The 13,050-nt window shown below is 31.8% G+C and overlaps 1 protein-coding gene across 2 annotated transcripts in view; it reads right to left on the bottom strand.

Annotated features, from left to right (window-relative positions):
- Positions 1-739: 739 nt before the first annotated feature.
- LOC148607942 (E3 ubiquitin-protein ligase RNF10-like) overlaps positions 740-13,050 on the bottom strand; it is a 20,096-nt gene continuing 7,785 nt past the window's right edge. For both annotated transcript variants that reach the window (XM_088543615.1, XM_088543616.1), the window contains 10 exons: positions 11,091-11,135; positions 9,510-9,629; positions 8,388-8,721; positions 7,713-7,846; positions 7,253-7,370; positions 6,742-6,855; positions 5,708-5,845; positions 4,596-4,657; positions 4,075-4,276; positions 740-2,283 (listed from right to left, as the gene is read on the bottom strand). In XM_088543615.1, coding sequence (XP_088399741.1) covers positions 2,180-2,283; positions 4,075-4,276; positions 4,596-4,657; positions 5,708-5,845; positions 6,742-6,855; positions 7,253-7,370; positions 7,713-7,846; positions 8,388-8,721; positions 9,510-9,629; positions 11,091-11,135 — 1,371 coding nt within the window. In that variant the 3' untranslated portion in view covers positions 740-2,179. The remainder of the gene's footprint in view (positions 2,284-4,074; positions 4,277-4,595; positions 4,658-5,707; positions 5,846-6,741; positions 6,856-7,252; positions 7,371-7,712; positions 7,847-8,387; positions 8,722-9,509; positions 9,630-11,090; positions 11,136-13,050) is intronic.

Here is a 13,050-nt window from a genome sequence, read left to right as displayed (position 1 = left end):
ATTCACCACGAAATACTCAAGTCTTAACTACTCAGAATTTTTTACAGTTCATGTGACGTTATTTACCATTGAAATATATTTTCACTACCCCAAAGAAAGAAAAGCTTATAAATGTGCAGTCAATTGCCAAATACATCAAGTCATTTTTTATGACAATTCATAAATCAGAAAAAAAAATTTTACTTTGTTAACAGTCAAAAGTAACTTAACAATGCATATCAATAGGATATCAATTCTAAATTAAGAAATAAAAATACCACTCACATTAATACAGCAAATTCAAGTATGCTGTATATGTGCTCTCATCAACAGCATTATATCAAAACACATAGATAAGCGAAGATTTTCTCTTCCAATTACAAGCCTTACATCACCCGAGGATATGTAGCCTAGTCATACATATTTTGAAACTTGGTGCACATTGAAACATCATCTTTTTATTTCATGGTCAATGCTACCAAGAAAATGTTGAATACAATTTAAAACCTTTTTCAACTTATTAAAATGAATGTCAATTTTTGTTTCACCAGGCAAATGAAGATAACTGCAAAAATTGCTGGTTAAGTATCTTAGGTTAATTGATTCAGTTAGTAGTTTACTAAAGTTGCTATGCACATATTACCAGTATTCATAAATGTTAAACAATGCCAATATTGAAGGTCATCTGAATGTGATAAATAACAAAGACCACTGCATTGGACTACTAAAAAGACAGCATTCAATCTAATAAAGACCAAGAAAGCTTTAGCAGATTTTATTGGGGATGGTACACTAAATAGTCATAAAAAACATAACAAATGAACAACCATAACCACAGATAAACTTAATGATTACATCAAATACCGTTGTTACATCCACCATTAACTTTTACAACATGTCTATCATGTTAATGGATGATGGAGTGGATAATATGAAACAAATGCTATTTTGACAGGAAGGAAATACTAAAGCTCCAATGATATTGCTAAATATTCCTTTTTATGACACATTCTACTAAATTTTACAATTATTTATATCATCTTATTATTCTGAAATATTGCCAATGAATTACTAAGCTTCTGGTTGCCTTCTTGTTTATGACAATAAATCAACTAGAGTCTATACTCAGTTCAGAAAGAAAGTTTTGGTGGCAGTCTCAAACAAAAAGCTGGTTCAATTTTCGATACATAAAACAGTCTAATATTCAAGACAAGACAAAAATTAAACCTTAGCATTGTTTGTAAGTTCTTCTAAGATAGTCCCAAAATGAATTCATTCCATTCAAGGTTTATTTTTGAGAACAAAGTACATTAGTTTGCTGCACCCAACTTGGCAGCATAATACTTAGTTAATCAGACCAAAACACCCTGGTCCAAATGTACCCTAACTGAAATCTGATATTCAGTTTATATTGACCTTCATTTATCAATGTTTAGCACTATCCATGTACAAGGTCATTACTATACACTGTGCACCTGAAAATTTCAAAGTAACTATGTAAGTGAAAGTTTGCTGTATCAATTATGGATGAGTACTATTTAAAATTTCAACTTAACAAAATGATATTGCTACATCAAAACAAAAAGGATATTGGTATTACCAGGGTATTCTGGTCTGCAGTTGCACCCAATTTGGCAACTCAGCATAAAACAGTTCAATCAATTCTTTCAAACAGGCATTTTTCTTCATATTGAAATTATTTTCCTAAATTAAGACTGATGTCATTTACCCTAATCCAACATTCATAAAAAATTCTTCTTAAAGAACAAGTAAATTCAGATTAAAAACTTGTTCTGATCTTCTTGAGCAAATCAAAAATAAGTTAAGACTCAATAAGTAATTACATCACATTTTCTTATCTGAAATTAGCCTCACAAAGTAATTACATCACAGTTTCTTATCTGAAATTAGCCTCACAAAGTAATTACATCACAGTTTCTAATCTGAAATTAGCCTCACAAAGTAATTACATCACAGTTTCTAATCTGAAATTAGCCTCACAAAGTAATTACATCAGTTTCTTATCTGAAATTAGCCTCACAAAGTAATTACATCACAGTTTATATGAAAAGGAAAAAATATAATTTCTATGTAGTAAACAATGCTTGTATAGAGATAGCAAATATAGAATTAATCAATTTAAGCACCTTTGCAGTATAAAATGAAATCTAGTGCTACAAGTAAGATTTGATGCAGACATTTATTTTCCACCACGTGCCATTGAAGTAGCAAATAAGAGTGTCTGTTGTTTCTTTTTCTTTTTCCCTTTATTTTTCTCTGTTGACTGTACTTCAATACCATCACCTATTGATAAAGACATTTATGTACATATAGATTTCTATGAGATCAACATCAGAAAAGCTGTAACAAATATTTTTTATTCTATTACTTCTTTCGCATTTAACAGCAGAATTATTTTTTCCAGATTGTCACCCCTCCCCTTAAAAATCATTCACAAGGACTGCAACGATACACCTGAACAACAAACTATTCTGGACAAATGCCAATATGTATCAAGATACATACAGTCGAACCTCATTAAGTGGAAGTCGAGGGACCAGGAGTTACCTGAGGTCAAGTATAACACGGACATAATTATGTCAATGCCATGATTGTTTCTGCATTTACGTTATTAGTTGTGCTTGTACATGTACATGTTTTTCACTTTACAGGGTTTTTGTGATGACTTGCATTTCATATCGGAAGTAATGTTTATGTGTTGTTTATCATGTTTTAAATATGGAATGGTGCCAAGTGTTTAAGGGAAATTTCCTTTTTACTTCTTACACATCGGAAACATCATAAGTTCAAAACATGCTGCTTCCGATGACTCGCAATCAAGAGATTCGTCAACATATGAGCTACATTACTACAATAAAATTTCAGATTCACTAAGAAACGAATGCAGTCTTTGAAATACACTTTTACTACTGTCTGTTTGAAGTTTAAATAAATATTCAGATACATATACTATTACAATTCATCCGTAATTTTTATATTTTATCAAAATATTTGATATTACTGTTAGTGTGAATTCCGATGTTTGATAAATATAAATAAAGTATGTTTCCTTTCACTATACACGCTATATTTAGATTAATCAAGCCATAAAGAGTAACAACAAATAATTTCAAAAGCCACGCTAGTCGTTGTAAAAACACACTCTGACCACGGTTTGTAATAAAGTAATCAATTTTCCGACTAAGTAGTTGACTTCAAGACATCAGGGCTAATTTACCTCGAAGTCCTATCGAGGGGGCTGTTTGAAAACCTCAACATATCTGAGATATTGATTCATCCGAGGTAAAATTGTATTGGAGTAAGGGGAGTTTTGCTTGGACTTTGAAATTAGTTTGAGTTATCCCGAGTTCCACACATCGAGGTTCGACTGTAATGTGAACAAATACCCAGACAGTGGTGCCTCTCCATTTTATTCGTTTAAGCAGGCTTACATGAATAAAAATAAATAACACCGATCACCAGTTTCCCATGAATGTTTTTTTTCCAAATTCAATACCTATCCATATATCAATGACGTCGCACATTTTTGCATTCTCCAAAGAAAAAAAACCAAACAAACAAACAAACAAAAGCAAAAGTAAATATTGGCAGTATCGTAAGCAGCCTCACTTGTATTTTTTATCATATCGTCATGCAAAATACTGGGCTATATCGTAGCACACCAACCATTTACCTTGTGGTGGTAGTTGCACGCTTGGTTATGCTGAGTATACCCCGACTCATACAGGAAATTGACATCAACAGCACACAAACTGTTTACAGAATGTGCCACCTATATAAAGCCTTATACCAATATGATACAAATCCATCCATCTGTTTAGAATTAAGGTAATTGAACAAAATTCAGAAGGACAGACAAGGTGATTCCAATACACTATCCAATTGTGGAGATATAAAATTCATAGCTAAATGTTTATTTGAAGCCAACAGCAAGAGGAACTTGGGAAAATCGGAAGTAAATATACAGTTAAAAAAAAATGGAAAAGTAAATTCGGGATTGGAAGAAAATCATGTCTGACAGTAAATTATATACCTAACAAATTTCAATAGACAACATGATCTGTACAGTTATACCTTGTGCTAGAGCCATATGGCTATCAAGAGCCAACTGTATGGCATCACCAAATGACTCTCTAAACATAGGAACTGGTACTTTGTCCTCGTTATCACTGCCATCACTATCCTTAGACCTTGAAGTTTCAGGAGGTGAGGTAGCTTCTGCCTTGGGTTTCACCTTTGGCCATGAAGGTGTCTTGGCCTGACCAGCTTTCAGCATCTAAACAGAAAAGTATCAAAATAGTTTTTTCTTCTAAAAAAAAAAAAAGAAAAAAAGAAAAAAAAAAAAAAAAAAAAAAAAACACTTTGTGGAAACTTGGGAGTTTCTGTGAAACAAAATAGACCCTAAAAAGGCATTTTAGGCAATTTATTGACAAGAATATGATAAAAAAAAAAATGGTGCAATGATTATTCAATTCATGGTATTAATCACTCAATTTATATATATGGTGGTTGCAAAATGAGGGTTAATGCGAAGTTGTAAGATACTCAGAAACCCAGGCAGATTTACAGATGTACAATTATTTAAACTTTCTTACTTGAGCAAATGAAAATCCAGAGGATTGTTGTCCATCTGCATTCTCACTTATCTCTGTATCAACTGCAAAAAAAGATATTATTATTCATAGCTAGCCTTGGGCATGAACAATGTATAAATTATTCTTACATATTTCTAAAAACTTTGCTGTAAAAGAGAATGATCAACAGTCAGTGAGAAATATTATTTAATAGACAAGTTAAAATCGTACCTCAACTACAAAATATACCAAAACACTCATAATTCTGTTGTTTCTATTTTCTTTTCTAAAAGGTTTAAATTAATACACTGCATTACATTGATAGAGGTTGAAGTCTATATCAAGTTTTATCCAAGAGAGGCTAAAATTTGATCATGATAATTGTATTTTATCATATTTTTAAGTCACTAGATCAAAGCATTGAAGCAATTTCTTTTTGTCTTCCTCTGGCATGGTGCTATGTTTTACTGGAAAAGCTCAAAGTAGATAGATGTATTCATGACCACTTCAAGTTCAATTTTTCAGGAGTATCTATACACCTGTCAAAACTCTATCACCAAACTTTTACACCAACATGAATTTGACTTAATTCATCATTAATTACATTATCTTTACATGCATTAATATTAAATCTGATGTAGCATTCTGTGATTTCCATTGGCATGTATCATGAGCCTGAAGCCATGTTTCTATTCATAAAATTATATTGGTGATATACTTCTAAACAAATATGGAAGTCTGAGAAAATTCTTTATATCCATAGTAACTCCAATCAAAATCTTTGAAATTGATGAAGCTAAAAATTGTTGAGAATTTTCAGACTTCAGCAGCAATTTTTCAAGTTTAGTGGCACTGGAGCAAGGATTTAAGACGTTTTCAAATATTTATTTGCCTAAGAATTACCGGTATTGCACAATTATGACAGAAGCCTTGCTGACAAAAAAGAAAGTTTGCCAAAAAAAAAAAAAAAACACCAGTACATATGTAACATATAACTAATGACTTTCACTCAATCACTATGTTATGTGTGGATTATAATGTCTTAGGACTTCATCTTCTGTTTATAAAATCAGAACAGGTTCATACATAACATTTTGGACTCTTCAAAAGTCTATAATTAATCAATAGTATACCTAATGGTGACCCCACAGGAGTATTTAGTGAAGACATGCTCTGACTGCTGTCATCACTTTTAGCTGCTGGTGAACTTGGTCTGTTTACAGATAACACTCCTGGAACAAATTGACTCTGAACAATCTTGGAATCTGTACCTTAAATATTAGAAAGTATCATGCCTGAACAGTGTATGATAGAACTTATCACAAATAATATCGAACATCATAGCATGAAAAATAATTAGAACAAGCATAATAGTGTTAAAAGGAAAGGAAAAGAAAAAGAAGAAAAGTTACGTAACTAGCTAGCATCTTTCAAAATTAATAAAAACTTAAAAATACCAAGGCTACATTTGATGTTGCAACCAAGTATCAACAAGTATCTGATGATCTAAGAGTAATATCCCTTTTTCTACCTCATTTATGACCATTGCATTGGATTAAATAAAGGGCTTTGCTGAGCATAGCATGATACGACAGCAGTGGTCAAACCCTGAACAGTTGAGCAAGTGTGGACACAATATTAGTTTTCGACACACTGGTTTGGACACAATACAGTACAAAATTGGAAATTCAATTAAAAATTTAAGAACAAAAATTAAAATGTCCCCCTTTTTTTTGGTGTGGCTCCTTTGATCCCTTATAACTCAAAATCTATAAAGACAACTGACATCTCATTGAAAAATGCATTAGGAAAATGCCTGTTTCTGGCTCCCATTTTGGCCATAATTTTTCAAAATTCAACACTTTAACCCTCCCACCCCTTTCAAATAAATCCAAATGGTGATCATTGTAGCATAAAATATTGATTATTGTGGAACAATATCATAGACATTCCTAAGCCTTTACTTATATAGTTGAATTATATGAAATGCTTTAGACCTCTTTTTGGTCCTTCACTGTGAAACTGTTGTGGCTATAACCCCAAAAATCAATACAAACCTTCCTTTTGTGGTTTGTAACCTTGTTATAAAGATCAACTAATACTCAAAAGTCATACAAAAAGCAGAATTCTGCCTTGGAACTGTAGAAAATCATGTCTGAATGCTAACCATAGATGTTATATTTAGCCATTTTTTTATTCTCTTCATCTTGTGCTTTTCTATTCCATCTTCTCTCTTCCCGGTTTTTCTTTTGACGAAGACGTCTTCTTTTGTCTATTTCCTCTACAATAACAAAAAAAATATGTTTGACCATGCCCTCTTGAACATTGAAATTAAAAATGATTTGTTTAAGTAAATATATTGCAACTCGTTACAAAGAAGGATGGAAATGAATCCACATCCTATACATATCCATGTACATGTAAACACTCAAAGATTAAGTTATAAACCCATTAATTGTGATCGAATTATCATTATTGCATTCGTCATACTTTGCTCTTTTTTATAGGTAAAAATATTAACAATACTTTGCTCTTTTTATTAGAAAAAAATATTAGTTTCAATTCCAATTGAAAAAAAAAAAAAAAAAAAAATTAAACATTTGTGTCATTTTTTTTCTGAATTTTAATTTTTTCAATCAACCTTTCTGTCGGAACTTACAAAAACCATCATTTCTTACCCGAGAAAAATCTAATTGTGTCCTTTGATATCACAGGGGGTTTTAAAGCAAGTTCTGCAACTTCAAACTCACAAGTAAGAGGTAAATGTCCTAGGTATCTTAGTCTCTTTCTTAACTCCTGAAACACATGAATTTAAACTTCCAATCAAACATTAGCATGTTTATTAGAAGACTAAAAATTATGCCTAAATTATTGTGAACATGCATCATCTTATTTCTCACATATTAAATCTTTGAACTTAAGGAGCCTTCATAAATGAATTTTGCTAACAGTCATTAGTAGGTAAAAAAATCTTAGTGTCAAGATGTAAGAAAATAAAATCACATCAAAATTGGAATTTCCAATAATGATTTACAACGTATCAAAACAATTTGTACAAAATTCTTCTTTTTCTGAAGCTTTTGATAAGATAGTAATAAATTGAAATAAAAACAAATCTATCTCATGTGTATAACATACCTCTGTCATAAATATATTTTCCATCTGCACTATGTTTGCAGTTATAGTTTGAGGACACTCTGACAAGGAGCCATATTCTTTCACTAAACACCTAGCATTCAATGCATGTAGATAGATATGTTGACCATCGGATGCTGAAAACAAAAAAAAAATGTTAGAAAAAGAAACTAAAAAATAGTTCTATTTTGTTTAAAATGCTGTATAATAAATGACTGGAAGCAGTGAAAAGATTTATAAGTATTACGGTACAAGTTGAATGTAAACATTTAAAATCAAAATACATACATTAGTAATAAGGTTTATTTAACAATGATTAATACATGCATGTAGTAATTGTGCAAATAAATTTCATGGTAAAAACTGATCATAAATAAAATAAATATTTGATTTAAAGTATTTTAAGTTAAGTTCTTTGTATGATAAATTAAATATTAAGTAAATTGGATACTTTGATAAATACTGTGAATGTACTTTAATTCGTGGATACCAATTTTTATAAATCAAGAAAGAAAAACAAGTTCGTGGATTCTTGAATTTGTGGTTTTAATGTTTTCAATAAACCCATCAATGCGAATCTCTTATTTGTTGGAAACTAAATTTCCTGGTTTGGTCTACCCACGAAAACCACGAAAATTGGTACCCAACAAACAATAGTACTTTCACATTAGCACATACCTTGGTAGAAATAGAAAGCATTGTCATTAATAGGTCTTTTCTTATTCTGTTGATCATCAACAATAAGAGGCATCTCTAGATGTTCAGCAGCTTCTTCTACAGGGAGGGAATCAGGTACTAAATCTACAGGTGGGGACTGTCGAGGGTCCTGGGGAGAGCCACATATGGCGCCAACTTCCCTCTCTGGCTCCAAGGTGGTATCATCTCCAGTTGTTCTACATTTTGACATTTGTTGAATCGCTATGGATTCAAGAACTGGATCTTCCTCTTCGGTTTGAGGTAAAATCTTCACCTCCTCTTCCTCATCTGAGAATGCTGAAGAGTATGTCTTAGTCTACAAAACAATTAAATTATAACTACTTTGGATTCCATTCATTATATGATTTAATATGACTGAGTTCAGTATTGTTTCCATATGCAAAAAAAGTTTTGTAATATGCTGTAGTAAATAAGGGTTTATATCTACATACTCTACTTAATCAATTTCTATGTAAAAGCTTTTGTTCTATAATCTTTGAAATAATGGTACCAAAATCAAAGAAAGAGCTTAATAAGAGTATTTATCATTTTGGTTTTTAATTTTGACCTGTTTTGAACATTGTTAACTTTTAGTTCATTTATTTCTTTCTATTGAAATGGTCTACCTGGTGTTTTATTAAGAGAAGGGATATGGAAAGACATCAACCCCACCAGAATGAAAATTGTCAGCTCAAGCCCACCCACTGGTCATCCACGAACCTGGAAGAAACCCAAATACCACCAGGCAGGCTGCAGCTGTTCCCAAAACAATATCATACAATTATGGTTCCTATACAGTGTTCCAAGATTCCATTTCCCGTCATCCAGGGCAAGTGCAATACTGGTGGGGGAAAGTTCATTACTATGCCCCACTTTCCCTCTGGCAAGCAGAAACCTTGAATTTTTCAAAGGATTAGTTAAGTTTGGAAAGTGAAGTTCAAGTGTGGAAAAGGTAATCTCCATCATGTTTAATTAAAGTTTTCCCATCGAAACTGAAAATTTTGAAAACTCTAAAACACTGCTATAAACTCCCAAACCTAAAAGTAAACCAAAAGTGCAAATGAAACATGATATACAGTATATCAAAATCTAATCACATTTTACCTGAGTAGAAGGTAGGATCTTAGATGTAACCACTGGTATTTCTACCTCCTCTGTAGATTCAGATGATGATGATGACCTGGTACTGGTACCACTGGATTTAGCTACAAATGACTCTCTCGACTGAAAAAAAAAAATTTCTTTTATAACCCAGGGTCCCATATAACCTTATTCAAAATTTGTCTGTGGGGTATAATAAGGAATCATAAAACCCAGTTTTGAAAAAAAAGCAGGATTAACTGCTAAATAGTGGAAGAAAATCATCCTTGCTAAGTACAATATAAAGTATAATAATGTAACATCTACGGAGTCCTGAATTAATGTCCGAAGTGAGATTTCAAATTTTAAAAGTTTCTCTTTTCTTTTTTGATTGAATAGGTAAGATGATGTACACTACACTCAAGAGGGGAATGGTTCTCTAACATTTTAAGTCCGACCTGAGTGAAACTCAGTGTTAAACCGACATAGTCGGTGTGAAACACCCAGATTCCATCCAACAAACGCCATTTGTATATTGTATCTTGTAATAGTCAAAAAATTCAATGAGACATGACAGGGAATTCATTGTAAGATACAATGTATATCCTGTTTCTGTTTCTCAGGTGTATATCCTTCATTAATTCAGAGCTTTCTTGTTAGGACAAAGACTTATAATAGCCATATCATTTTATTCGGTACATTCTATTTTTTTGTTATTTTTGTACATATCTATCTTTTGTTGATGTATTATTTTTTTATTTTCAGCTACGTCCCAGGAGTGGGAGATATCATGTAGTCAGAATAATATTTATTTTTATCAAGTAATAATGCAATCTCTTTATTTCCAATACTGCACTTTTAATTTGATAATAACTATAATAATTATAAATAAAACACTTTAAAGGTATTGAAAGTTGTACCAACATATTCTAATTTGAGTGACGGACTTGTAAAAACAAGTCTGGTGATGCTTTTTGATTCTTATAGTTTTAATAATTGAACAGCTTGACAAACCTCTCACAGTTTTAAATTTAAATGAACACATTGTATACAAGTCTCTGATGCGTGTCAGGTCAACAAATGGATTTTATTAATTATAACTCAATACACGACAGTTTTTAAGTGTTTATCAACAATAAATATTTATTTTACAATTTTTTTTTTATCTTTTCGCACTATATTTGTCAATTGTTGATATCAAGTGCTAATAGTCTCAACCACTATTTTATTGTGTCAACAGCTTAGATTAAAGGTGGACAAGTCAATACTAGTGTAGATTTCTGCAATTGGATTTGGAATTTTTATAACTCCCCTGGACTCCCCAATTGTGATTTTCAGGTTTGAAGGTCAGGGACCTGGAAGCTCAGATACATTGTACCATTGTCCACATTGTCCTCGATCACTTCACCATGCTGTGTGAATTTCACAGTGGTTTTCCATACACACTTAACAACCAGAATATAGAATGTCCCAGCTTGGTGAGTGTACCACCCCTATTTCACCCATAAAAAATCCGATGGACAGGGTGTTTCACTGAGCAACACAGATTTAAAACTCTGATTTGAGTGTTAGAGAACCAAATGTCCCTGAGTGTACTGTATTTACCTTAAGTAAGTGTAGAGCTGAGTCGATGAATGCTACTTCTGAAGTCTGAAAAAAAAAAAAAAACCTTTTTTTTACCATAACTTAATATCATGCTCCACATACAATTGGTATTGCACATTATAATAAAAAAGTTCTTAATCCTGAGATGCAATGGTTATACAGGCTATCTAACAGACTTATACGCATAAAATATATCAGTTTTGTCTAAGTTACTTATTACTACAATGGTACACAATACATATAGACAATATATAAAAGTGTATTGACCTCAAAAAAAAAAAAAAAAAAATGTTACGGCTGTTCCAGTAAAACATACATGGGATGGGGGGAAGGCACTTGAAAATCGGGGTAACCTCCCATAGAAGCGATATTTTTCCACTCCTACCCACCCATAGAGGTTAAAACCCAAGCTTTATAGGCACCAACAGAAGCAAATTAAAATTTATGTATATTCTTAACAGTATTTCCATGGTGATACATTACTTTTTTTATATAATTCAGCTGCATGTGACATATTTCATACAGATAATAGCAAGACATAGCATGATTTCATGAATGCTTCATTTCATTTATACACATTCTGTACTTTTGCCTATCACTTGCATGTTGCACATATTCATGTATAGACTAGGGCTTTTACCGCTTGGGTTCATTTATCTGTATATTAAATTCATATATATATTCTTTAACAGTATTCCCATGGTGATTCTTTAATTTTTTATATATTTCAGCTGCATGTGACATACATGTATTTCATACAGACAATAGCAAGACATTGCATGATTTCATGAATTCTTCATTCCATTTACACATAATCAGTCTTCTAGCTAGGATTTGAAAATAGAGGGTGCGCAGGGAAGAGGGCACTTTAACATGTAGCATGTTTTTTCAACCAAAAAGGGACATTGGTGTATTTGAAGGTTTTTTTTTTTAAGATTTATGTTTCTATTAATTAAGAAATATCTTTGTTCATTTTTTTTGTTGGTTTTCTTGTATGTATTCTTATTGAATAATACAAGAATGATGTGAAAGTAAAAATTTACACTGCTTTTGGAGAATTTAAAGCAGTATACTATCAGACCGTAAAGGAGATTAAGGGCAAGTGATTCTTAACATTTATGACATACTATGAGGTAAAATGTTGAATGAAATGTAACAAATATTCAATATTGCTCCAATTAAATTTCAAAATCATATTATTTTCTCTAACTAATGTAATTATAACTTTTGAAAAATTATCTGTATTGTTGATGATATAGAAAATTTTAAAAAGATTTGAACTGACAGAGATAACCGACATATTGAATAAACAAAATATGCAACATGCAATTGTTTACACCCGTGGTTCTACATAACATAGACCTGTCAACTTGAAAATATTTTTAAAATTGTACAAAAGAAAATAATTATTAACCAATGATTGGCTGTCCATGAAATGGTGATGGATCCAATTGGGATCAAATTCTACTTGTCAATGATCATCATCCGACAACCCTGATCAGCTGATTGATCACCTGAGGGTTAATTACAACAGGATGTGGTAAATGAAGGTGACCCTTCTTAATTGGCTTGGGGTAATTTATTAACAAAAGTGTAATCTTTAGATAATTATAAATGGGCACTAAGGGGGTAATATGGCAGAGGGGTGGGGCGCTGCTCGCCTCCATTTTACCTAACTAAGACACTGATTAAAAAACATGTATATTCGCTGTTTTGCCTGTTGCACATATTCATGTATAGACTAATGCTTTTACTACTTGTGCATTCATATATCTGTATATTAAAATAGTTTCATATATTAACATTCATTTTTATGCACACATCCTCTTTCCAATGCACAGCTAGTTGATTTTGTCTTGCCTAAGAGCAAATTCGAAGAAGGCCAGAATATAGGGATTAACTTTCTGGTTTTCGCAATTGTAAGAGTATTTGTCCATATCAAATTTTAAACAACCACTTT

Source organism: Perna viridis, chromosome 9, assembly GCF_037379345.1.
Source record: "Perna viridis isolate PV_CMFRI_1.1 ecotype Kerala chromosome 9, ASM3737934v1, whole genome shotgun sequence".
In the NCBI taxonomy this organism is placed as follows: Eukaryota; Metazoa; Mollusca; class Bivalvia; order Mytilida; family Mytilidae; genus Perna; species Perna viridis.
This window is presented reverse-complemented; position numbering and strand designations above follow the sequence as displayed.